The 25,376-nt window shown below is 41.1% G+C and overlaps 1 protein-coding gene across 2 annotated transcripts in view; it reads left to right on the top strand.

Annotated features, from left to right (window-relative positions):
* The window catches only part of EDIL3 (EGF like repeats and discoidin domains 3), a 462,626-nt gene extending 452,404 nt beyond the window's left edge, over window positions 1-10,222 (top strand). For both annotated transcript variants that reach the window (XM_019483064.2, XM_019483071.2), the window contains one exon: window positions 5,952-10,222. In XM_019483064.2, the coding sequence (XP_019338609.1) occupies window positions 5,952-6,101 (150 nt within the window). In that variant the 3' untranslated portion in view covers window positions 6,102-10,222. The remainder of the gene's footprint in view (window positions 1-5,951) is intronic.
* Window positions 10,223-25,376: the final 15,154 nt, after the last annotated feature.

The raw sequence follows: 25,376 nt of genomic DNA on the forward strand, positions 1-25,376 counted from the left end.
CTGTCAGGGTTAGTGTCAGTTTCTGAAGATTTTGAAGTGCTTAGCTGAAGATTTTTTTGAGGGCTGGCTGCAGGGGTTGAAGTTGGAGTTGTGTACTTCCTGAAGGAGGAATCCATTGATAGCTGCACTTTGGACTTCTTCTTTTCATCTTAAACAACCTGTAACAATTGACTTCATTGTTAACTCCTCTTGCAACTGCAGAACTGCACTGCATGTCAGGGTCATTCTCATCAAAGTAGGAAAGAAAAGCTTGAAGATGTTTGAAAGCTTCAGCCATGCCTTTGCTAGTTAAAGCCTTTGCTGATTGAACCTCTTCCTCAGCATCTTCCTCCTCTTCATGGCTTCTCTGCTGCTCTGTTTGAATGAGGTCCTCATTGTTTAATTCTTCCCTGTTGGAATCGATCAACTCCTGAATGTCCTCAGGTTCAAGTTAATCAAATCCAATTTTCCTTCCAAACTCAACAATATTGTCCTGAATTGTCACCACTGGTTCCTCAACCTTTTGGGAATCCTGGACACAGTCTGCCCAAAGCTTTTGCCAGACACCATTCATTGTTTTGGAGGTAACTCCATCCCAGGCACTTGAAATGTTATCTATTGCCTTGTGGATATTATAGCCCTTCCAAAATTCTTTTAGGGTTGGAGCACCCTCTCTTTCTGTAGCCCTGACTGCCTGGGCAAATGTTTTCCTTATGTAATAAGCCTTAAAGGCAGCAATGACACCCTGGTCCATCAGCTGTATGATGGAGGTGGTATCTGGGAGCAGGAAAATAACTTTTACATTATCACTGAAGTCATCAAGGGTGGTAGGATGCCCTGATGCTTTGTCTAAAATGAGAAGTGCCTTGTGGGACAGATTGTTTTCAGCACAATATTTCTCTACTGCAGGACAAAATTAATCCCTGAACCAACTCTGAAAGACTGACATTGTCACCCAAACCTTCTTGTTACACTTCCAAATGACTGGCAGACTGCTTTTAATATACCCCTTGAGAGCCTGGGGTTTTCTGAGTGGTATACAAGCAGTCATTTCAATTTAAAGTCCCCTACAGCATTACCACCCAGCAATAAAGTAAGTTGATCCTTGGACACCTTGAAACCTGGTATCGACTTCTCCTCCTGGGACATGTAGGTCCTAGAAGGCATCCTCTTCCAGAAGAGGCCTGTCTCATCAGCGTTGAAGACTTGTTGAGGCATATAACCCCCCTCCTCTATACTTTCCACAAGCTTATTTCTATAGCTGGAAGCTGCTTGGATGTCAGCACTAGCAGCCTCCCCCTGAATAGAAACATTATGCAAGCTGCTGCACCTCTTAAATCTTTCAAACCACACCTTACTTGCATAAAAAGTCTCAGAAGCAGACCCCTCAGGCAATTTTTTCTGTAAATCATCATACAGACTCAGCCTTCTTCTGGATAAGCATCATACTCAAGGGCATATGGCGCTCAGTTGTATCCTCAATCCACACACTTAACACCCTCTCCATTTCTAACATAATTTGAGCCTTACTCCTACTGAGTTTCAAAGCATTGGAAGGAGTTACAATTCTACCACATTCTTTTATTTTGTCTTTATTCTTCAATATGATCCTAACAGTTGACCCAGCCAAATGCAACACTCTATACAGACCTCATTCTGGCATTCCTCCGCTTCAATTCGCTTCAGGACACCCAATTTAAGCTCCAGTGTTACACTTTTTCACTTTTTTCTCAGCACTTGCATTCTCAGAGTCAGTTGCACATTTCTGACTCATAGTGCAACTCAAAAAATGAAGCAAGATGGTGACACAAGTACAAAAGAGCACAAAAGAGCAGAGAGCACAAAAGTTTTTGACAAAATAAGATGGCGACGAGCCTGTGTGCTGCTGATGCTCCCTGCCCAATACCCATTAGTGTTATAGCAAAACCTGTGAGCGCTAAGTGAAACTGGGTATCAAAGTGAAATGAGTGCTATAGCAAAATAGCGCTAAGCAAAACAGTGTCAAGCAGGAGTTGCTTGTACTGTACTTTGCCTGCTTCATTTTAACAGCAGTAGTGAACTGTTCCTTATCCATGACATTTCTGGATATACAGGAAACATCCCAACACACCAATGTGTGTATGCATGTACTTTCTACTTACTTTATTGGGCATCTCTTTTCTCATGGGTATATAGTTTGACATAAACCAGATAGATCCACCATGTTTCTCCAAAAACACTGCATTCAATAGCAAGCCCCATTATAATGTTGCCATGAGATCATGACAGTGATAATGGAATAGCACATTTTCTGTGAAAAGATTACGTTTTATGATGGACTCATATATCAGTGTTAGGGAAGTCTCTTACTTTTTTTCCCCCAAAATGTCTTTTTCTTGGTCCATCACAATGAATTAGTCTCTCTTAAATAGGATGTGAGTAAAGTTGTATCAAACTTTCTAAACATAAATGTTATCTTGTAAAGCAGTAAATACCCTTAGGAATGAATTTCATTTCAAGATTCAAAATATTCTTCACCTCAGATATGGAACATGTTTTTGCTTTACAGGCAAATTAACTTACTAATGAACTAGACACTAGAGAGAGAATTTCAGTGACTCTTATTTCCCTATGATTAGTCAATGACACAACTTTTTATCTAATTTAGAAATAGATAGCTCTTTGTTTGCACGAGAAAAAAGTAATTTCTGTTTCCTAAGTAAATTCAGTTTACCAATTACTTATTCACAAAACAAAATTACCAATACTACATCAGAATCTTTTTCACAAGTAGAAGCTTCTCCTGGCAAGGCTTAAAATGATCTCCAAAAATTGCTGGCCCTAACTTCCAAATAATACAATTTAGTTTATTTATAACAATATTTTAATATACTTATTGCTTTTGAGTGAAAATCCAAATACCAGACACAGAAAGGAAGTTGAGATAATATATTGTCAGTGTGCAAATTGCAATATTTGTACTGCATGAGCATTGCTGAAACCAAAGATTTGCAAAGACATTAATGATGTGGAGTTTCTCCCCTCCTACTTGTAGCAGACAATGTTTGAGTACTGCAGTTTTGGATGCAAGTATCTAAATTCTATCTAAGCTCCCCTTTCAGCACCTAAGTGATTTCTTGTATATCTAGCTGTAAGGATAAAATTAAACTCAACCTTGTAGGCTCCTAAATAGGACTTAAGTGGAATGGTTGAGGCTAAGTCACAATGAGCAGTCTAAACTGACCCTGCTCATTGTCCACAAAAAATTGCCAAGGTGCCTGCAGTCATTAAGCACTTCTATTTTGGATTAAGAAGATTCCATAGTACCTAGACCTAAGCTACTCTGCATGCAAAGGAATGATCTAGACCAGCCAGTAGACCGGGGTGGGCAAAATATGGCCTGCGAGCTGGATCCAGCCTGCCAGGCCATTCTATTCGGCCCCCGGAGCCCCTAAAAAATTTAGTAAATTAATATTTATTCACCCCAGCTCCCTGTCAAAGCTGGCTGGAGCCAGGGGCAGTAGGACCCAGAGGGAGCCCTCAGCAGGCTTGCAGGCTTGAGCAGCCCTGCCAGTTCCCTGCTTTTCTGCCCCTGCCCTGCTCCAGCACCAGCTGGCTGTGGCTCCCGGCTGCATCCCTAGACCGCAGAGCATAGGACCATGCTGATAGGGGTGTGTATGTATGTGCGCACATGTGGGCAGGCACAGGGGCAGAGTATGTGTGTATCTGCAGGCATGGGGCAGAGTGTGTGTGTGTTCATAGGGTGAGGCCCACATACACACCCCTCCATACACATGCACCTATACGTCCCCTTGCACTGCCATACACAAACCCCAGCCACCCTCCCCCTATACCCATGCACACCCCACACACCCACAGCCCCCACAAACCTATACCCACCCCCAACAATATACAAGAATAAGACTTCATTTTAAGCTGTTGTGTAGTCACTTCTGCATACACTACACAAATGCATGTAAATCAGGACAAAAATATTTTTTGAAATCAAATTAATGAATGTTGTAGATGATCACTTTTTAGAATATAATTTGGTATTTTTCTGGTTCTGAGATGGCAAAACCCCTTGCTAAAAGGACTACTTCTGGAGGCAAGGAGAGGGACTTCTGGTGGCAAAGGTCAGGGGTTAGGGGGCAGGACTTCTGGTCACAAGATGGTGACCAAGGGGTGGGGCACCTATCAAGGGGCAGAGCTACCCTTTTGGCCCTTGACAGCTTGCCAAAACTCAGTAAGTGGCCTTCCGCTAAAAAAATAATTGCCATCCCCTGCAGTAGACTCTTGAAAATCCTATTCTTAATTCCACTGTTTTTCCCATTCTCATGCTTTTAAACTATATTAATAAACTTGAGACATCAACAGATATTCAGTTCTGTACTTCAAGGTTGACTTCTTAGCAACAATTAAGTCAGTGGGAGTCTTATGATTCACTTTAGTGGAATCAGGATTTTATTCCAGAACACCATGCTGCAGGAGGATTTGAGTTTGGGGGTGATATTCACAAAAAGACTAAGCAGCCTGATCCATCACTAACCAGCTAGATACATAAATGGTACTGAAGCCCAATATACATACCTCAGTCAAAAAGAAAATTCAGATCCTACAGGACCCATGGCCACTGTCACTCAAAAATGCACTGGCAGCACTTATATGTCCATAATAACCTTTGTGATTTCACCAATCATTCAGGAAGTGGGACACCTCTGTTCTAGATCTTCTTCAGTGTAAAGGGGATTTAAACTTACATCTTTCATTTCTTAGGAGAGTGACTTAACCACCAGGCTATAGAATAGTGTAGCTGGTGACATTTTCCACCTGTCCAATTAAAGTTGGTCCACTGGGCAGGGAAGAATGAAAAAATGGAAAAGAAAACCAAGCAAGCTACAGCATGGATAACTGTGTAGCTTGGTGAGGAGGGAAGGACTCATCATTTTGACAGCAGCATAGTAAAACAATTCTAAAAGTGTGTTTTCAAAAAATTGGAAGTTCCTTTTCTCCTTTCAGTCTTCACCAATTTACTTTTCATTTGTATTTACTTATAGAAAAGCAGTATTTGATGGTTTGGTGACTAGTGGGAAATGAAATGATGGTTTTAGTCCAGGTACTACTGGACAGGTACCCATTGGTAACTGGTGCTGAGTGACAGTTTTCCTGGAAGACATAATAAACTACCTACTCCGCCCTGTTTACAAAGCAATGCAAGATCATGTTTTCTTCTGCTCTTCTTATTGTATATTCTTGTTGAATATAAGATGTCTGTCTTCAATACTATCAATATGGCACACTGAACAATAAATTTGTACCCTCCGTGCGTGATGCTCTTTCATGAATGATAAATTTGTCTTATAAACTGTCACCTACATATTTCAGAGATAGGCATAGTACATGTGCACATGTACTTAAGGCAGTTTAAATTATAGAGAGACTACAGGGACAACAACACTAAGGGTTTGATATATTTACCATAGGAGACCATTTGTAAGCTGAGTGCAGTATTGATTAGATAAATCAGATAGGATTTGGGACAGCAAAATTGCTTCTGAATTCAGTTTCATTCATGGCAGTGTAACATGCTATAGAAATGAAGCAAATAGATCAACTTGTTTTGTACTGTGTCAAAAAAATTTCAAAGCTTTGGAGTTTTAGCTCAGAAAGGCAGTAGCCCATAGGCTTGCTCCCCATTGAAACACTAAACAAAGCTAACTGTGATAAAGAAAACTAAATGAAAAAATTCTAATATTTCATTACAAAGTCTTTTTAAAGTTTATGCAAAATATTTGTTGAAATGTCAAGATATTTTGAATGAGCTCTTGTAAGATCTTGTCAGAGGTGATGGGATATTCACATTTTTTACCTGTGGAAGATGCAAGTCAAAAGATAAGGTCTTGACTAAAGCTCTGATCCTGAAGAAGAACTTAGGAGAACTCAGCACCTATATGGAGCCTCACTGATGGGATTTTTTATTTCTTACCTTCCAGGTTTTCCAGGGAAATTTTGACAATGACACACACAGAAAGAATGTGATTGACCCTCCAATCTATGCACGGCACATAAGGATTCTCCCTTGGTCATGGTATGGTAGGATCACTTTACGGTCAGAGCTGTTAGGCTGCACAGAAGAGAACTGAAAAGGATCTTTGTTGACAACACACCTCTATATTCTTAAAAGTATCTCCGTAGAAGAAACTGTGCAAAACCTGTATGAAGTTGAATGGGTTTTTTCATGAACAAGTGCTCACTTTATGGTAGGCCGCTAACTGTCTTTTGTAAGGAGGTCTAAGCCTGCCCTTTAAATGATCCAATCCAATTTTGTCCTTTAAATCCGTTACAGTATTGTCCCTTTCGCTGTGGAATTACCTTTCTAGTTTTCTTCTAAGTTGTTCACGCTGGTTGAAATGTGTTAGGAAAGAACAGCAGCATCCTTTTTACAAGGAAGGAGAATCAGCATGACAAAGCTCATTTGCAGCTTTAGAAAAATTGGGCTGACACACTTTGCAAATCACACTCATCTTACTTGTAAAAAGTGATACTGCAGCTTTTAGCAATAAGTTTTCTCTGGGATGACTGCGTTATGTTGTTTCCCTTGTGCCTATCAAACACCGTCAATATTTCTGACACACATTTTGAAGATACTCTGTGGTGCAAAGCACTTGTGATATTACACATCATCTTTCATTATATTTATTTAAACTGCAGAGTTCTTGCAAATAAGAATCACTTCCACCCAGTTTTACTTTGTTCTTACTTTGTTATGCATGTGATGGCCATAGCCTCTGTTTTCTATATTTAATCTCATTGTTAACAAAGTTTTCTTTAAAAGAGGTGTCCTATTTGTATATGGAACAAAATCTGCTATCAGTATATTATGAAGTTAATGACTGTGTCAAATCAAACTGTATGAATTTAGTTTGCAATTATATTTGTCACAGAGGCTGATCATACACACTGTAAATCCAGTTTGACCTAAATTCTTTTTGAGTGGATACAGGCACATCTTTATGCTGCAAAAACAGCATTAATATGAGCACATATTCAGCCTTGCCCAGAAGTGGACATACAGTCCTCACAGACCTGCCCACAAGATTACTTTTGCCTGATGCCTTCATAGTCTCCAGGAGGGAAGGTGCGTGTGGGGTCAGATAGTAGGTGCTAAAGCATATAAATTACACCCTCCAACCCCAGACACACACATCCCAGTAGACCCCATCTGTGTTGCAGGCCATAAAGTTCCAACAGAAGGTGAACTCAACAGGAACCAAAGTGTGCAAATGCAGGCCCCTTAAGATCGTGCCTTGATTATAACTTTTTAGGTACGTATCTATTGAGCAATATGAGGCTTGAATTTGGCCCTGTTTCTTGACTTGTAGACTATTAACAGATTAACTTCCTTTTTAGCCCCTCCAAACACACTACCTTGTTTTAACAACATACAAACCAGATGGTATCAATTCTAAGGCAGGAATATAAGGGCAAAAGTGATTAATAGCTTCATTCCTGCTGTGTGGAGGAACAAAATTAAGAGAAACTATGTGGGAGGGAAACTGTTCAGCTTGGGAGGAACTGGAATGTGTCAGACATATAGGGTGTGGATTCACTGATACCAGAGAGCTACATGAACACAGAGCAGTGGATGTTGGGAGCAACATCCTCCCTAGGATGTAGGATGTAGCTGGAAGTAGTCCTGTGACACGGGACTTAGGGCTTCTACATTAGTATTATCAGTTTTCCGATGACACATCTCTTTTGCAGTGTGAGGTAGTGTAATTTTAGTGGATAGGGCATAAAACCGGGAATTGGGAGATCCTCCTCCATTCCCACCTCTGTTACTTATTTGTTTTGTGCCCTTGGGCAGGTTACTTTACCTCAGTGCCTCAGTTTCTCTATCTGTAAAATGGGAAATAGTGGTATCCACTTTTTTAAAGTATTTTGAGTTTCACAAACAAAGAGTTCTACATGAGAGATTGTTATTTTACTGCTTTCCTCTCAAATTCTGGGGATAAAAGGTAGGGACCCTTCTATTTATTTAAAGTAAAGTTATCTGAAATGTCAGATTATTAGTCGTAGTTTAATTTCATAACATGCTGATATAGATATGTAGTATTCCATGTTCCACTGTGTTTGTCACCATTACATTCTCATTGACTCTCAAGCATTGCATTCTGAACCTGAGCCCTGCTTCCCAGATAAATAAGTTGCCTCTAATCTACAAAGCAAAAGCTTATTTTTTAAAAATGTTTGAATTTCAAAATGTGTATGATCTCATATTCTCCACATAGAGAAAATATCCATTTTGCTTTAAAAGACCTGAAAATAGTGACTGGAAATTTTCAAAGCAGTTTGTTATTGATTACTAGAGGTCTTCTCTAGGGGTAATCTCAAATTACTTGAACTAGTAAAGAGGAACAAAACAACAAAAACCCCTGCCACTATAAAATTATTTAACCCTTAAGCTATATTTATACAAGTATTTATTTTATAAGGCTTAGACATGGATTTTCAAAGACTTTTAATTAAGAGTCTATAAAGGTAAAAGAAAGTATGTGTAAGAAATGTTGAGGTCCTGTGCAACACTGCTAAGTTATTTTGTTTTTCTTTTTTTTTTTAATTTGTGCTGCATAACAAAAGCCACTAGACTGTTAATGTCTTGTCTGTAACTGTGTTAACAGCATTCCTTAACAATGTATATATGAAGTGGTCTTCAATCGTAGTGAACAATTTTAAAGAGAAAGTCAATCATAATGGCATTTTTAAAGAGCAAAAACTATTGGAGTAAAGGGGGACTGATGTATTCCTTAAATTACACACTGCCCATGTTTTGCACCTTAGGCTCTACACAGGAAGAAAGTTGAGTAATGTTTAGATTTTTCCTGTATGTGATATGTAAAAGGGTCTAAACCAAGCTTCCTATTTTGTGAAAAAAAATCCCCTGCATTTCACTGCAGGTATTAAATAAAAAACACACAGACACCACCACAACCTGCCTGTGCCCACAAAATCGGAGGCAGCTTCAGAAAATTAGGCCTTCTAAGTCAGCAATTGGCTTTAATGTTGATTTCTAATTTAATTTATATGTTCATGAGTAATTGTTTCTGTTTACTAGTACTTTAATACTTTTTTAAATTCTGAGTCCTGGCTTACTGATTATTTTTCATGTTCATTTGCACGTAAAAAATAGCATAATTATGCAATGGGATATCATAATTTTCTCATCTATATTTTACAAAGTTAAATATTTTTATCTATTCATTTTTGTCAGTCTTATCAGTTCATTCATCAGAGCCTGAAGAGAAAGTTCCAAATACAGTATTGTTATAATGCCCTGTGATACTATATGATGCCTTTACATTTTCAAAAGATTCACTGGGTATTTTTCTAGTGACATCATTCAGTGTTTAGTTGCCAGATCACTTTCTTTAAACTGAATTGTGTAATCGTAGTGCCAAATTCTGCTCCAAGTGGCAGCCATATAAATCTAAAATAAATCCATTGAATTCCATGGAATTACTTCAGATTTAAGATAGCAACTGAGAGCTAGATTTGGCCCATTTGGATCATTTGGCCCATTGGATCATTTTTCCTCTTTTTTTTACCCCTTTGTAAGCATTAAATTCATTGTCCTTAGGCATATTCTAAACAAGTCCATCCTTAACGCCATTAGAAGCAACAGGAATTCCACACACACAGAAAGTGTAGAATATATCCCTTTTAAGAAAGGTTGGGAAAACATTCTGAAATAATCTTTAACTTTTGTATTAATTGTAACAATGACATTGAAATGGAGTGACAATGTTCTCCTAATTAAATTTCACCCTGAACCAGTTAAATATTTGTAGGCAGACTTCACCTTTCTATAGCTCTATAATGTGCTACTTTTATAGCCTAAGAAATAAAACAAAGGCACAAGGCTTAGTTTTGTGATTCTATTAAGGGCTTATCACATTAACTGGTTCTGATTTTTAGGTTGACTTTCTCTTTCGGAATGACTGCATACAAATTAGTGTGAGTTTTGAAGACTAAGGATACTAATGAGTGTATCTTTGCTATACAACAACTATGAAATATAATATTCAGTGCTGGCTTCTGATGTGTCAGTAAGTACAGAAGTATCTCAGACACAATGACCTTTGCAACCTTTCAAGCTGTGTAATATTCAAATGTTTTTGTATATACTTAAATCATGTAGAATGATGTAAAACCAGTATGACCTTGTCTAGTCTTCAAACTTACCAATAAAACTTTTGAAAAATGAGGACATTTTTAAGCGGTTATAATGAAATACCTTGAGAAAGATACAAGTTATCTCAGTCTAAATGGCAACAAATGCAGAATGTAGATATGTTATGGTATTTTGTTGAATGCTATCTTTGATCTTTAGGGTGGGTAGGTTTGTTCTTGATGAAATCAACTCTTTTAACATGCTTCAAAGTGCTTTTTTGTTATTTCAGGTAAAAATGCAAAGGTTCAAGTGAAGCTAACAATTATTTCATATTTTGTTGGAATTTGGGTGGACACCTGCAACGTAAACGTACATCTAGTTTCCTATAATTCAAGTATCTAGGACAGCCTCTGTCTTTCAGTATCTCCCCATGCATTATTGAAATGGTTTAAAAAAGATAACTCCCAGCCATGATGCTTTATTGAAACTCTGTTGAAATCTGAACAGAAATGTTTTCATTCATTCAAAGTTTGGTTAACTGTGCAATTTATGTTTCTAGCTAGGAAGAGAAGTAAAAATGCCAATATTCTGTGCGAAAAGCTAATCTTTCCCAATTTTGTGCATTGAAGAGGCTCAGAGGCAGTATTAAGTGTTTATGTTTTTCCCAGCTAAAACAAACCTCCAAATTGATCACATTTTACCCACCACTATTCTCAGCCATATATTCATGTGCATATATATATATTCTAAAATGAATTGTACTGTATGTTTTGTTTCACAAAAATATTTCTCAAGATATAGTATGTACTTAGAACAATTACATTTTCTGTATGTCAAACATACATTCTGAACGTTACAGACATAATATTTCCATAGAAAAGTCCTTCTCAGTATTAGTGATCTTACTACCTATCACTATCACTTCAAATATAAGACGAAAATTACTGTGAACACTGGAAACAAAGATGATGTCTTTGATGAACGTCTAAATATGAGTGTTTCAATCAAAAATCTCACAGCAATTCCTCTCTCATATCTCCTTTGCTTTTTTAATTACAGGCTATGAATAGGCATTCATTTCTAGCAGCGGTGGTAATTTCTGAAAAATGTCATAGAAGTTGTACCGGGAGAGGGAACGTACAGCTTGCAGCTGCCCCCTCTCCCCTGTTCTCCAAGTCTTTGCCAGACCAAGGCAATCCCAGTCTGAGGAAGGCATGAGGAACTGTGGCTGCTCCACTCTTTCGGGTCCTCAGGGAAAGTGGAGCAGTGAGGAAAGACTCTCTATATCTTGCCCAGACCAGGGTTTGCAGATTAGCCTCCTCTGTTCTGTTCCCAGTCTCTGCAGTGAGTGGGTAGCAGAGCGGGCAGCAAAGCAAAGCCCTCTCTTGCCTCTTCCTCAAACTGGGCAGAGACTGGTTTGAAGAGGCAGGGAGCAGCAGCAGCTAGTCCCCTCACCTTCCAGACTGTACTGGTCAGGGAGTGGTGAGGCAAAGTCCTTATCTGGTACCCCATGCTGTGGAAGGCACAGGAGCCTTTCCCTGCTCCTTGACTTCTCCCAGAACTGGGAAGAACCAAGCAGTCATTTTTCCCTTCTGGCTTCTGCAGACCAGTGTGACCTTGACCTAGGGAAGGTACAGGGAGCATTGCCCTACAATTCAATTCCTTCTGATCCCCAGGAGAAGCTGAGTAGAGGGGAAGCATCCACACATTTTTCCTGTGGGAGAGTTTCTCCCACAGAAGGGATCTTTCTCGCTGAAAGATCTTTCTCCCACATAAGGCATTTTTCCTGCAAAAGAAACTTGATGAACTTGTATACACTTTGTGGTTTCTATCAAGAGAGAAGCGATTCCCCCGGTAGATATGTAACACCTGTATGTAACCAAAAAGAAATTCCAATTTTGAAGAAACATAACATGCTTCTTGAGAAATGAGAAGTGAGAGGTTTTTCCTATCTCTTCACAAGATGTGGTCCCATGGTTTAAATGAAAGTAATGATAAAAAGTAATGAATAATTCTTTTCAGACTAATAATGCGTTGCTGTCATCTGTCCTCCCACGCATGTTGCTGATATGTTTAGGGGACTAATATGCAAATCATCATTTGGTTTCATTATGAAAAGCATAGCCTTCATGATCTGTGCTGGTAAGGACACAAATACTTGGACATTTAGATATAAATAGTGTGTTTTGATCAGGTAAGTCTTAAAATCCAGTAAGGCAAATAAGGAAGCAGTGAGGGGCTTCTACACGAGATGCTTACTGTGGAGTTGCCTAATTAGCCCCACAGTAAAGTGTCACCATCTACATGTGCAGTACTATTATGGCGGAGTAAACTAATTAATTCAGCTGTAGACTAGTACTATTCTGTGGTGGAGTTATTTACTCCATCACAACACGCATGTAGATGATCGGGGCTGGCTGGGGCATGAGGGTGCTGCAGTGCCACAGTCAGCTCCTCCACAGCATGTTGAGCTGGGGGTGTGGGGAAGCAGCTTCAGGCTGGCAGGATGGCACCCTGGCCACCTTGCTAGTTGGGGGCTTTGCCACCCTGGCTCAATGTGCTGCAGTCCCAGGAGCATGTGTAAATGTGATGCTTGTGAGCAATAAACTCTGGCAAAAACTGTACCAGACTTTATTGTGTTATACTAATTTCATGTGTAAATGCACCCAGTGAGATCTAGACTCTGTTGAAATGCACTTTTAACTCTTTAACAATGTTTTTTTGATTGGAATCATAATTTTTATTTGTCTTCTTTCTACACCTTGGCCACGTCTACATGAGACGCTGACTGCGCAGTCATCGCTGCACAGTTATTTAGTACTTGTATAAACAAGTACTAAATGACTGCTCGGTAACCAGAGTTACTGCACAGTTGTGCCTTGCAATGGCTTTTTCGTGATGCTGACTGCAGTAGCTCATGACTACTGTGTCATAGCATCATCTCATGCTTCTTGCCATGCAATGCTATTGTACAGTAGTCACGGGCTACTGCACAGTCAGTGACGTGGCCCTTTAAATCTAAATTGATCTCAAAATATGTTTTGTTTATATTTACCAGTAGCAACATTTGACTGAGATTTAAAGGCTTGAGTGCATCCATTGTTTCAAATACAAGAACATGAAACTATTTATTTGGTCTCCTAAGGTAAATCTGCAACAGTATGCATTAGCACCATGCAATTTACCACATATATATCACTGTGTTGTAGAAACAGCCTCTGTTATTGTATAGTAAAGGCAAGAATAACCCAGCATAACAGAGTGAGAAGATAGGGAATAAAGTGAACTGTCATACAACCGTCTGCTCATCATATTAATGCTTCTGATGCTGCTGCTGTGGCTGCTCTAAAAGCTAATGCACTGTGGTTTTCTGAGTTTGCACATCAGGCAATAGGTCAGTGGACACATTTCTGATGTTCACATGACTAGATAAAGAAAATCACCCTTCAAAAAAAATGTTAAAGGTCACTAAATATTTGTATCAGACTGGAAAATCAAAAGTAGAATAAATGGAACCACATCTTGAACTGTATTGATATTCTAAGACATTGCAAGAGGCCAATAAAAATATCCAATAGATCAAGGCTGATATTTTTTTCTATTACCTTTATCATAATACAATTATGTATTATGCATAATTTGTTCAGCATAAAATATACATGTTTAATACTGAAGGAGGAAAGGGGCTTTTTCTGCTGAAAGTACTAGAAAAAATTGACACAGGTCATTCGTTTGAAAAAATATCAAAAAAATATTGCTTGATTTCTGTAGTACATATTGTAAATGTCATCCATGTGACAGCCTATATCCTTCATATTTTTTTCCTTGCACTATATTCCCTTTGGCCTTTTTCTACTTGCAGAACTAGAGTCCTTTTTCAAGCTTTGTGACCCGTATTAATTGCCAAATATCAGCTTGCAGCTTGTTTAGAAGAGGCCATTGATATACAGCTTTTGAGAAACCAATTGAAACATGCATTATGTATGGTTGAATAGGGTCATAATATGTCTGCATTTTCTGTATGCTGATATTGTACAATTTACCATGACTGTGTATTAGTACTGAAAGAAACAGACAGGAAAAATTGGAGCTATCATTTTTCTATGCAGAGAAAAATATATGTAGCTCTCATTAACATTACCCATATAAATCTAGGGTGCATTGATAGACCCATTAACAGAGCAGAAGAAGATGAGCTTTTGATGTTGATAAGAACACTAAAGAGCTTTTTGACTCACTATTTTCTTGCAAAAAAGGACTGGGAAAATAAGGGTTTGTCCCAAAAAGCCATATTTTTTCCAAGAAGACGACCCTTTTTGTGTTTTCAGAATTTGTGGTTCTGTGCCGGTGACAGTGCAATTAGCTATCAGCACTGCATCTAGCCATGAAACGACAAGTTTCCTCTAGCTGAAATTATCTATGGACCTCATAGCATTGCTTAGTATTAGTATTTGCTTATAATTCTCTTCATATAAGGAAAGTAGTTGCATATAACTTTGCCTGAATTAAAGCATGTGGGACTTGAAATGTCAGCTGTGTCAGCTATATTAGATTCCACCCCCCAACCCCATATCAGCCAAAGGAACAAACCTAAGGGGAGGGGGGAGGGGTGGGAGAAATACATATTTTCCCCATGTTAAAAAATTCCAGCAACATTTCCTTTGAACAGCTCCTTGGTGCGGGGACTTTAAATTCTCCATCAGCAGTTAAAATATCCAAAGACTCTGTCCACAGTGAGCATACTCCACTCCAAACTGTGCATGTGCCATCCCCACAGAACAAGTGTGCCATCCTGCCCAGGGTTACAGCAGGGCTCCCAGCTATGCCAAGCCAGAATAATAGAGGCACCAGAGCAGAGAACAATGAATCTCTATCTTCTGTGTTCTCACTTACTCTTATGTTAGGATCCACTCGTCATATAAGAGTAAGCCATGTGAATTAAAAGTGGCAAGGAGAAAAGCTGGACCAGAGAGAAAGGAAGGCAAAAGACTGAGTTTAAGACTGGACCTGGAGGGGTTGGGGGAACGGGTGAGCAGAGAAACGTTGACTAAAGGAAGAGGTAGACCAGAATTTGGTGTAGGAAGGGCAGGCTCTGATCCAGTAGTCAAAGGAATTTAAAATATCATTTAAAATATAATCATTTAATCATTTAATATCATAAATCAGTGCAATAAGCCAGTGACACCTGGAATTCAATGCAGAAGACTTAGGTCCTGCACTCATCTTCCTCAATGTTTTGGCTTAAAGTGATGAATCCCCTGCTCCTCTGTCAGTGACTCGAAGGAACAGAATTAACTGGAAACCTTGCAAAGGACACCAAGAGATTTCTGTCCCCCTCTGGAAACAGTTCATGAAGAGAATGGAAGGGCCGTTTACCTTTTCAGGAGTTAGTGAAGAGAAGTTGTCTCCATTCTCACTCCACATTAGATCCTGCAATACTTGCACTTCCTTTAGTACAGCCAGATTATGAGCCCCTTACTTTCACTAGTCAGCAGTTACTCACTCAGATAATATCACTGAAAACTCAGGTGAGTAATTACAGGCAAGGACTTCACAATTTGCCCTTTATCTGTGACTACTCAACACTTTTACACTGATGAAGCCTGCCCTTTTGCCCTGTACCCATTGGCATATATGTGGAGCAGATACAAAACATATGGCCCTTGGAGTTATCTTTGGAAAAGTCAAGGGTAAACTAACTACACCAGAGTAAATTATATCAGCATATATCCTGTGTGTAGCTGTCTGCTCAAGGCAGACTGATCATTGCAGATCTTACTGCTACCTAGTGATGAAGCTTTGTAACAATAGCTTTCAGTCAGCTACCTTGGGATAAGATGGTTGTCCATCTGCTTAGGATCCCGGTATGATTTTCATCAGTTTTCTGAACCTATGTAAATTATACTGATGTAAACATGTTATGTGTCCAGGCACAGAGGCTTGCAGAATTTGTTAGGGTATAAACGAACACATCTTCAATAAAGGTTGAGCTAATGCTGTGTGTGTTTAAGGCCTCAGCAGGCTCAAAGAGATGATATATAAATCATGTCCAGCTCCTCAGGTAACCAGAACTCTTTCCATTTAATTGATTATGTAGCCTGAGTGATTTCTCTTGTTCCTGAGTGTAATTTTGGGGGTATTCATTCTTTTGGCACTTTCTTTCTTTACTTAGCATGTGATTTCACCTGTATTTCAGCTAACGTCTTGTTTCAAGCTTTCATTTCATGGGATTAATGCAGCAAAACTGTAAAAGTAAACATAAATGTAAGTATAATAGGAGCAGGCCAGGGTAAAACAAAAACAATCAAATTATTCTCCCTTCGGAAAGATCCTCTTCAGGAATCTGATCCATTGTGAATTTGACGAAAACGTAGAGAAACATAAGTGAGGGACCAAGATCCTGTATCTGATCTAACTTTTATATACAAGATGTTTTCTTCCCCCTCCTTTCTTCTGTTTGGTTTGTTGTTTTAGTCTTTTAAGCCCAAAGCTGAATAATTTGATGGAAATATGTTTTTTTTTAATATATGTTTACAGTTTGTTCAACAAGTTGTAGCTTAATGGCTGAACACAGAGACTTAATTCTGCTCTTATAAGGTCACATAAATATTACTTTGGAGTCAGCACTGCTGAGCTTAAAGTTTTTTTCCCCCCTTACTCTGAAATTTCTAATTTCATTTTTGTTTATGAACACCACATGAGAAGCAAGAAGCATTGTTCAACTTAAGTGTAAGTCTGTATCATTTAAAACAGGCCTGAAAGATTTTTGCCTCTAGAAAAATCCAACATGATAGTTATATATATATATATAAAATGACAGTTACCACATCTTGGATGTACACCTCTCTATTTCTTTCCAGGTTCTGTTCTGCAATAGAAAGTGTCATTTTTGCTATTGGAGAGGGACCGTGTGCTAACAAATGGCTTTTCACTGAGAACATGTTTGACTGTAACGGTCACATTCTCCACATACTTCTTGGAGTCTAAAAGCAGACTTCAAAACCAAACCAAACCAGAAGAAAGTGTGATGTGGTGAAGAAAAATGTGTTCAGGCCCACTGTAACTTCTGAGCTGACCAAATGGCATGCCTGATTTACACCTGTAAACACAGTCAGTAATATGAATTGCTTGATAAACAAGTCCCAGTGAACTGCCAATAGGTTAGGAAAGCTACACTTTGACTAAAACAGCTTAGATATTTTTAAACGTTTAGCAACCCTTTTTTCCAACGTCTGCCACAGGCATTTATATGGCCTGCAAAAAGTGCATTTGGGGCCAACTCTGATTTATTTTTTTTTTCAGTGGGTTATATTCTATTTAGATTAATGCCTAATGGGGAGATAAATCTCTGAGTGAATCAATTTTTAACCAAATCAGATGGTGAACTTCAAGAAATACTTCTTTTAAATGTCATTTAAAATAGCTTATGAATTATGAACCATACAACAGCAGTCTTCCCAACCGCCTCACACCAGTGTAAACAGATCTTCCCCGTTATTTGTTTACCTAAAATATATAGAACTAAAAATACTGTTTGGAAAGACAGAGGGCCTGAATTTGTTGCTTTTGCTCAGGCTGAGTAAAAGAGTCTACTAAAATGAATAAGTACAACTATCCTGAGTAAGGGTAGAAAAATTGTGCCCACATTGTTCTAACAGAGATGCTAAAATGCCTACATAATAAGTGCATATTCAGAGGTTCATCAATTTCTAATTAAATTACCTGTTGGCTTGTTATTTTTTCACTTGCTTGCTTCTTATAGTTATACATTATTGGAAAGACAAATGAAATGTTGATGTAGATAAAATGCATCTACTCATGATCTCGTTACATTGCCATAGCAGCGCACTCCCTGAGTATAATGTGCCACCATAGTGATGTAGTGGCAAAATTTACCCATGCACCATGTGCATGGCACAGTTCCTGCCCATACTGCACCATAGCAAGTATGGGCAGTTACTTGTTATAGTGCAGTATGGGCAGTCACTGCACCATAGCAAGTAACTGCCCACTGGATGTCCCTGGTGGCACCATAGTGAAGCACATCATACCTACTCACTGGGCACATCTACAGCAACATGTAGACGTGCCCAATGAGAAGGTATGACGTGCTTCACTATGGCGCCACCAGGGACATCCAACAAAGGTGTAGACATGCCCTTGGTTTATAGCCTGCTGTAACCTATTTTCACTTCTCCTGGGTTAAAGTGTCTGTGTGTTGTGATAATTGATTAAGCAGATCCTGTAGCTGCTAACTGGTGCTTTTACCTCCAGGCAAAATTGCAAATGAAACAAAAAAATATAGGTTGGATTATTCTTTATGTGGTTGTAAATCTTTTCCAGTGAAAATTATTCCTTGTGACATTAGGGACAAAATCTAATGAGTTAATTTTCAGCATCTGTAAAAAAACATTTACCACTTTGTTAATATAATTTGTTTGTGTACCTACAAAAACATTGGGGTTTGTTTAATATTAGAAGCTGAGAAGTAAACAGAAATAAAAATGGCAGAAAGAAAACACAAGGTGTTTCCAAAGTAAATATATTTCTGCCAAAAGTTAGATCCAGAGAAGAAGCTAAAAGACAGGACATTTCTATGAATTTGTCTTTAAGTGTTTCTCACTGTAGTACAATCTCCTTCAGAAACTGAAGCAGGGTGTGCCCCAAGCCCATGCATTACCCAGCAACCTCAGAGTTCTTAAACGATGTAAAGGTAGGTTGAATCCATGTTGGGTCATAAAGGTTCCTGTGATGCTGGGTTTCTGGAGCTCTTCTGCATGCCCCCTCCTCCCCACTTCCTCAAGCAATACAGTTCCAGGACCTATGAAAAGAAATACTTAAAGGAATCTCCACTACCAGGTGGAAGTGCAGACATAGAAATAAAATATCACCTAAGACATTGTTATCTGTTGGTCTTGACCTTTTGGAGAATGTGTTGGGGGTATGAGCTCAGTCCTATGTGCCTAGTCTATCGCTTCCCCACTCATACACTGAGACAGTTCAACCTGAGATTAGAAATGGTGCCATGAGAGTGGCTGACCTATGACCAGTGGCAATTTGCAGACATCTTGCAGACATGTGCCAGGTAGTACTTAATCTGGGATGCGTAATCAACAGATCAGGCCCTAGATGTCAAAGGGGTGGAATAGTGCCTTGCATACGAATCCTAACCAGGCTATGTGTCATCTGGGGTGACATAGGCATTGGAGCACCCACCCCACTTGAACTGGCACTGCACTTCCACCCTGCCCCATAGCACCACAAGGTCACCAGTCTCCTTCTGTAACCAGTTGGAGCCCTGGGTGGTAAGCAGAGGCACGGGCATGGCTGAAGATGATGAGGAGGCCATTGTGCGTCTTGTACCAGTTCTCTGGACCCCCACATGGCTGTCCCTGTGCTGCCAGGCCTTGTCAGCTGCCTGTAGTGCCCAACACAGAGACCCAGCATGGGACTGGCAGCCACATGGCAGAGGCAATGTCCTACAGCACCTGCCAACTCAGGGTAGGCTGCTGGGAGTGGGCTGTGGGCAGGTGGAGCTGGCCCCACCAGCCAGAAGCTGCCTGCAGTTGGGCCTGGGGTCTGGCAGGCCTGGCTGGAGCCTACAGTGGTCTGCAGGACCCTGCAGGCCAGGATGGCATGTGCCTGGCAGCTGCGTAGCAGTCTGCAGTGCTGGGATATAGGCAGGCTAGGGCAGCTGGCCTGCAGCCTTCCCAGGGGGACACAGGGGCCTGGAGTGCCCTCAGATTCCTTGCTGTTGGGGTCCAGGGTTCTAGTGCCTGCAGGCTTTTAAAAGCCTGAGGCAGGGCCTACCATAGAGGGTAGGAGAGGCTCCCAGCCCAGAGCCTTGGCCTAGTAACAGGGCTGACCCAGAAGCAAACTTGCTCCCAGGTTGCATCTACATGTACATTACTGCACAGTAGCTAGTCATGAGTAAATTTGCTACCTGCATTTGCAGGTAGCAAATTTACTCGCAATTAAGTGTTTTTACTGTGCAGTCAGCATGCACATGGGTAGACACATGCACTTACTGCACAGTAAACTATGCTACTGCACAGTTAAGTGTCTTGTGTAGACACGACCACTGTTTTGTTTTTTTCAGCTATTAAATAAAAAGTGATAACATTTTATGAGGTGTCCTTACTGCATTTAAAGAAGTTCTTTTGCATTGAAAAATTAGACTACTGAGTTCTCTCTGGGCTGCAGGTTGGGTCCATAAAAGGTGTAAGTATTGCAATATTCAGCACCTCAATCCAGATTGCAAGGAGTCACTTATCTGCAATAAAGATTCATAATCAGGAACTCTCTCCTGGAATTAGGTACCCCTCAAGTCATGGTTGCAAGCTGAAGTGATACTGACCCTGAATGTAAGAGATCCAGACTCAAGCCTCTCTTTCACATGAGGAAATTTGAATTTAAACCTGACACATCTCAAGCATAAATTCTAACCACTAGGTTATATATACTGTTCTGGGGCAGTGGATTTTTCACCCTTCCTTTTGAAGCCATTCCACTTGCATGGAATGCAAATATTAAATATTTGCAAATATTAATGCAAATATTAAATATTCACGGTGCTGAGGGAGAAAAAGAGAGGGTGAGCTTGATGCTGTAGCTGGTAGGGTACTCATTTGGAAGAAGGTGGCCTGGGCTCTAGTCCCTGCCCCAGTGACTACTTAATTTAAAATATTTAAACATTCATTGGAGGTAGAAATAGAACCCAGATCTCCACTCTCTATTTGCTATATTGACAGGTTCATAGGCTCTGACACTGTCTCTGGCCCAATAAATATTTAATTCTATGGCATGTAGAACATCTTCCACAAGAGGGATAAAGAGAATTCTGTCCTAGACTTTTGACAAGAGTCTTACCTACGATGTCAGAGATTCAGTTTCAAATGGCTTAAGGTAGATGAGGGGATTACACACTTGGTTCTTCCACATCTTGACTGTACTGGATAAAATAATGTAGGGGATAAAAAAGGGGGATGATATTACTATCATGTCTTTTACTGGGTAGTACTTAATCTGGGATGTGTAATCAACAGATCAGGCCCTAGATGTCAAAGGGGTGGAATAGTGCCTTGCATACGAATCCTAACCAGGCTATGTGACTAGTTTCTGAGATTTTAAACTACAGAGCAATTATAGATTTCATAGATTTCATAGACATTAGGGCTGGAAGGGACCTCGGAAGATCATCGTGTCCAGCCCCCTGCCCAGAGGGCAGGAAGTCAGCTGGGGTCATAGGATCCCAGCAAGATAAGCATCCAGTTTGCTCTTGAAGGTGTTCAATGTAGGCGCTTGAACCACCTCCGGTGGCAGGCTGTTCCAGACCTTGGGGGCTCGGACAGTAAAGAAATTCTTCCTTATGTCCAGCCTGAAACAGTCTTGTAGTAGTTTATGACCATTTGACCTAGTCGTCAAAACCTGGGGGCGCTCTGGTGAACAAACGTTCCCCCAAATACTGGTGGTCACCCCTGATAAACTTATAGGTGGCCATCAGATCACCCCTGAGCCTGCGCTTTTCCAGGCTAAAGAGCCCCAGGGCTCTCAGCCTGTCATCGTAGGGTCTGCTTCCCTGACCTCTGATCATGCACGTGGCTCTTCTCTGGACTCTCTCAAGCTTCTCCACATCCTTTTTGAATTGTGGAGCCCAAAACTGGACGCAATATTCCAGCTGCGGCCTCACCAAGGCTGAGTACAAGGGGAGAATGACGTCCCAGGATTTGCTTGAGAAGCATCTATGGATGCAAGCCAGCGTTTTGGTCACTTTACTAGCCGCAGCATCGCACTGCAGGCTCATGTTCATCTTGTGGTCAATGATGACCCCCAAGTCTCTTTCTTGCATAGTGCTAGCCAACATAGCACTGCCGAGCCTATAAGGATGCTGCGGGTTTTTCTTCCCAAGGTGGAGAACCTTGCATTTATTGGCATTGAACACCATCAGATTCTCGTCCGCCCACTTGCTGAGCCTGTCCAGGTCAGCCTTAGGCCTTTTCTTTTCAGGATCTAACATTAGGTAGGCGTGCTCAGCAAATCTATTAGTTAACATGTATTAATTAACACTTTTTAAAAATGCCATTTACCAGCTAATGTTGACAATGGTAATGGCATTTGAGAATATATTGTTGGATATGGTTAGTGTTCTGCATTTTCATTTTTTATTAAAAAAAATTCTGGGAATTTTTGGGGGGTTATCTTCCAAACATAAAAACCAGTTTGAAATCAGAATAAAAGGAAGAAAAGAACAAAAAATGGGTTTAAATTGGTGAAAATAATAATACATTCCCACAGCAGTGAGGGAGGGAGGGAGGGAGTAGAGTAAGGCTGGGACTAGGGAAGGGGCAGGGGTGTATTGCAGCCTGTCGGTCACCCTTGGGGCTGCAGCAGGGAACAAAGTGGGGGGAACTGTAAGTGGGCATGGGATGGAGGGCCACGGCTCTTGCTGCTATGCGCATCCCAGCAGGGCTACAGGCTGAAGGGCTGTGCTGGGCTCTTCCTGAGGGGCACGTGCCCCCAAATCTGCATGCGAGACAAGAGCAGGCTGCCACTGCAGGCTGGGGCCAGCAGTGGCACCGGGCTCTTCCTGGTGCTCGGGGCGGGCAACAGCCTGGTCTTGTTTTGCATGTAGATCCAGGGGCATGCTCCCTTCAAGAACAGCTCAGTGCAGCTTCCCAGCCTGCAGCCATCCTGGGGTCCATGTACCAGCAAGAGCCATGTCCCCTCACTCCACACCCAATGACAGTTGCCCCTGCTTTGCTCCAGGAACAGCTGATGGGCTGCGTTTGCACCCCACCCCTCCGCTGCAGCAGCTTGCTGCCAGGCTGCCCTTGTGTTTGGGGGGAGGGAAGTGTGGTGCACAGCTGGATGTGGAGGGGTGCGACCTGACCCCAACACTGGCACCTCCTCAGAGACAGGAGCCCTGTGCCCCCGGGCAGTGGCTCCAGCCTCGTGGGCCCATGTGGAGGGGCCAGGTGCAGCACCTGCTACAAGGAGCGGGGCTGGGCTCTCCCACCTGCCCCCTCAGGGGGGCTCACAGCTCCCAGTGCCTGGGGCAGGACTGCAGCCAGAGCCACTGGGGTGCAACTGGGACCCACGTGCCTCGGGAGTGATTCCTGCGGCCCATCCTGGGGTCAAAGCCCCTTGCCCCCAGGTAGTTGCTCCAGCCACCCTCCCCTGGCCCCTGTGCAGCCATCGTCCCCCACTCTGTGGTGGCAAGAAACCTGTGCCTCAGGTAACCAGCACTTTTAGCTTACCAGCACCCCCCATTCCACACAAGCTGGTTAAGAAGGATTTGAACTGAAAAACTGGTGTAAATCAGTAAAAACTGAATAACTTCAATAAAAAAAATCAGGGAATTCATAGGTGAAAATCGGTAAAAACCAAAAATGTGGAACAGTAGGTATGGTCAACCCTGGACTACACCCTGTTGTTGACAGCATGTTCTGGAACAGCCTGCCACCGGAGGTGGCTGGAGTATTGCATCCAGTTTTGGGCTCCACAATTCAAAAAGGATGTGGAGAAGCTTGAGAGAGTCCAGAGAAGAGCCACGTGCATGATCAGAGGTCAGGGAAGCAGACCCTACGATGACAGGCTGAGAGCCCTGGGGCTCTTTAGCCTGGAAAAGCGCAGGCTCAGGGGTGATCTGATGGCCACCTATAAGTTTATCAGGGGTGACCACCAGTATTTGGGGGAACGTTTGTTCACCAGAGCTCCCCCAGGTTTTGACGACTAGGTCAAATGGTCATAAACTACTACAAGACTGTTTCAGGCTGGACATAAGGAAGAATTTCTTTACTGTCCGAGCCCCCAAGGTCTGGAACAGCCTGCCACCGGAGGTGGTTCAAGCGCCTACATTGAACACCTTCAAGAGCAAACTGGATGCTTATCTTGCTGGGATCCTATGACCCCAGCTGACTTCCTGCCCTCTGGGCAGGGGGCTGGACACGATGATCTTCCGAGGTCCCTTCCAGCCCTAATGTCTATGAAATCTATGAAATCTATAATTGCTCTGTAGTTTAAAATCTCAGAAACTAGTCACATAGCCTGGTTAGGATTCGTATGCAAGGCACTATTCCACCCCTTTGACATCTAGGGCCTGATCTGTTGATTACACATCCCAGATTAAGTACTACCCAGTAAAAGACATGATAGTAATATCATCCCCCTTTTTTATCCCCTACATTATTTTATCCAGTACAGTCAAGATGTGGAAGAACCAAGTGTGTAATCCCCTCATCTACCTTAAGCCATTTGAAACTGAATCTCTGACATCGTAGGTAAGACTCTTGTCAAAAGTCTAGGACAGAATTCTCTTTATCCCTCTTGTGGAAGATGTTCTACATGCCATAGAATTAAATATTTATTGGGCCAGAGACAGTGTCAGAGCCTATGAACCTGTCAATATAGCAAATAGAGAGTGGAGATCTGGGTTCTATTTCTACCTCCAATGAATGTTTAAATATTTTAAATTAAGTAGTCACTGGGGCAGGGACTAGAGCCCAGGCCACCTTCTTCCAAATGAGTACCCTACCAGCTACAGCATCAAGCTCACCCTCTCTTTTTCTCCCTCAGCACCGTGAATATTTAATATTTGCATTAATATTTGCAAATATTTAATATTTGCATTCCATGCAAGTGGAATGGCTTCAAAAGGAAGGGTGAAAAATCCACTGCCCCAGAACAGTATATATAACCTAGTGGTTAGAATTTATGCTTGAGATGTGTCAGGTTTAAATTCAAATTTCCTCATGTGAAAGAGAGGCTTGAGTCTGGATCTCTTACATTCAGGGTCAGTATCACTTCAGCTTGCAACCATGACTTGAGGGGTACCTAATTCCAGGAGAGAGTTCCTGATTATGAATCTTTATTGCAGATAAGTGACTCCTTGCAATCTGGATTGAGGTGCTGAATATTGCAATACTTACACCTTTTATGGACCCAACCTGCAGCCCAGAGAGAACTCAGTAGTCTAATTTTTCAATGCAAAAGAACTTCTTTAAATGCAGTAAGGACACCTCATAAAATGTTATCACTTTTTATTTAATAGCTGAAAAAAACAAAACAGTGGTCGTGTCTACACAAGACACTTAACTGTGCAGTAGCATAGTTTACTGTGCAGTAAGTGCATGTGTCTACCCATGTGCATGCTGACTGCACAGTAAAAACACTTAATTGCGAGTAAATTTGCTACCTGCAAATGCAGGTAGCAAATTTACTCATGACTAGCTACTGTGCAGTAATGTAC

Source organism: Alligator mississippiensis, chromosome 3 (assembly GCF_030867095.1).
Source record: "Alligator mississippiensis isolate rAllMis1 chromosome 3, rAllMis1, whole genome shotgun sequence".
Classification (NCBI taxonomy): domain Eukaryota; kingdom Metazoa; phylum Chordata; order Crocodylia; family Alligatoridae; genus Alligator; species Alligator mississippiensis.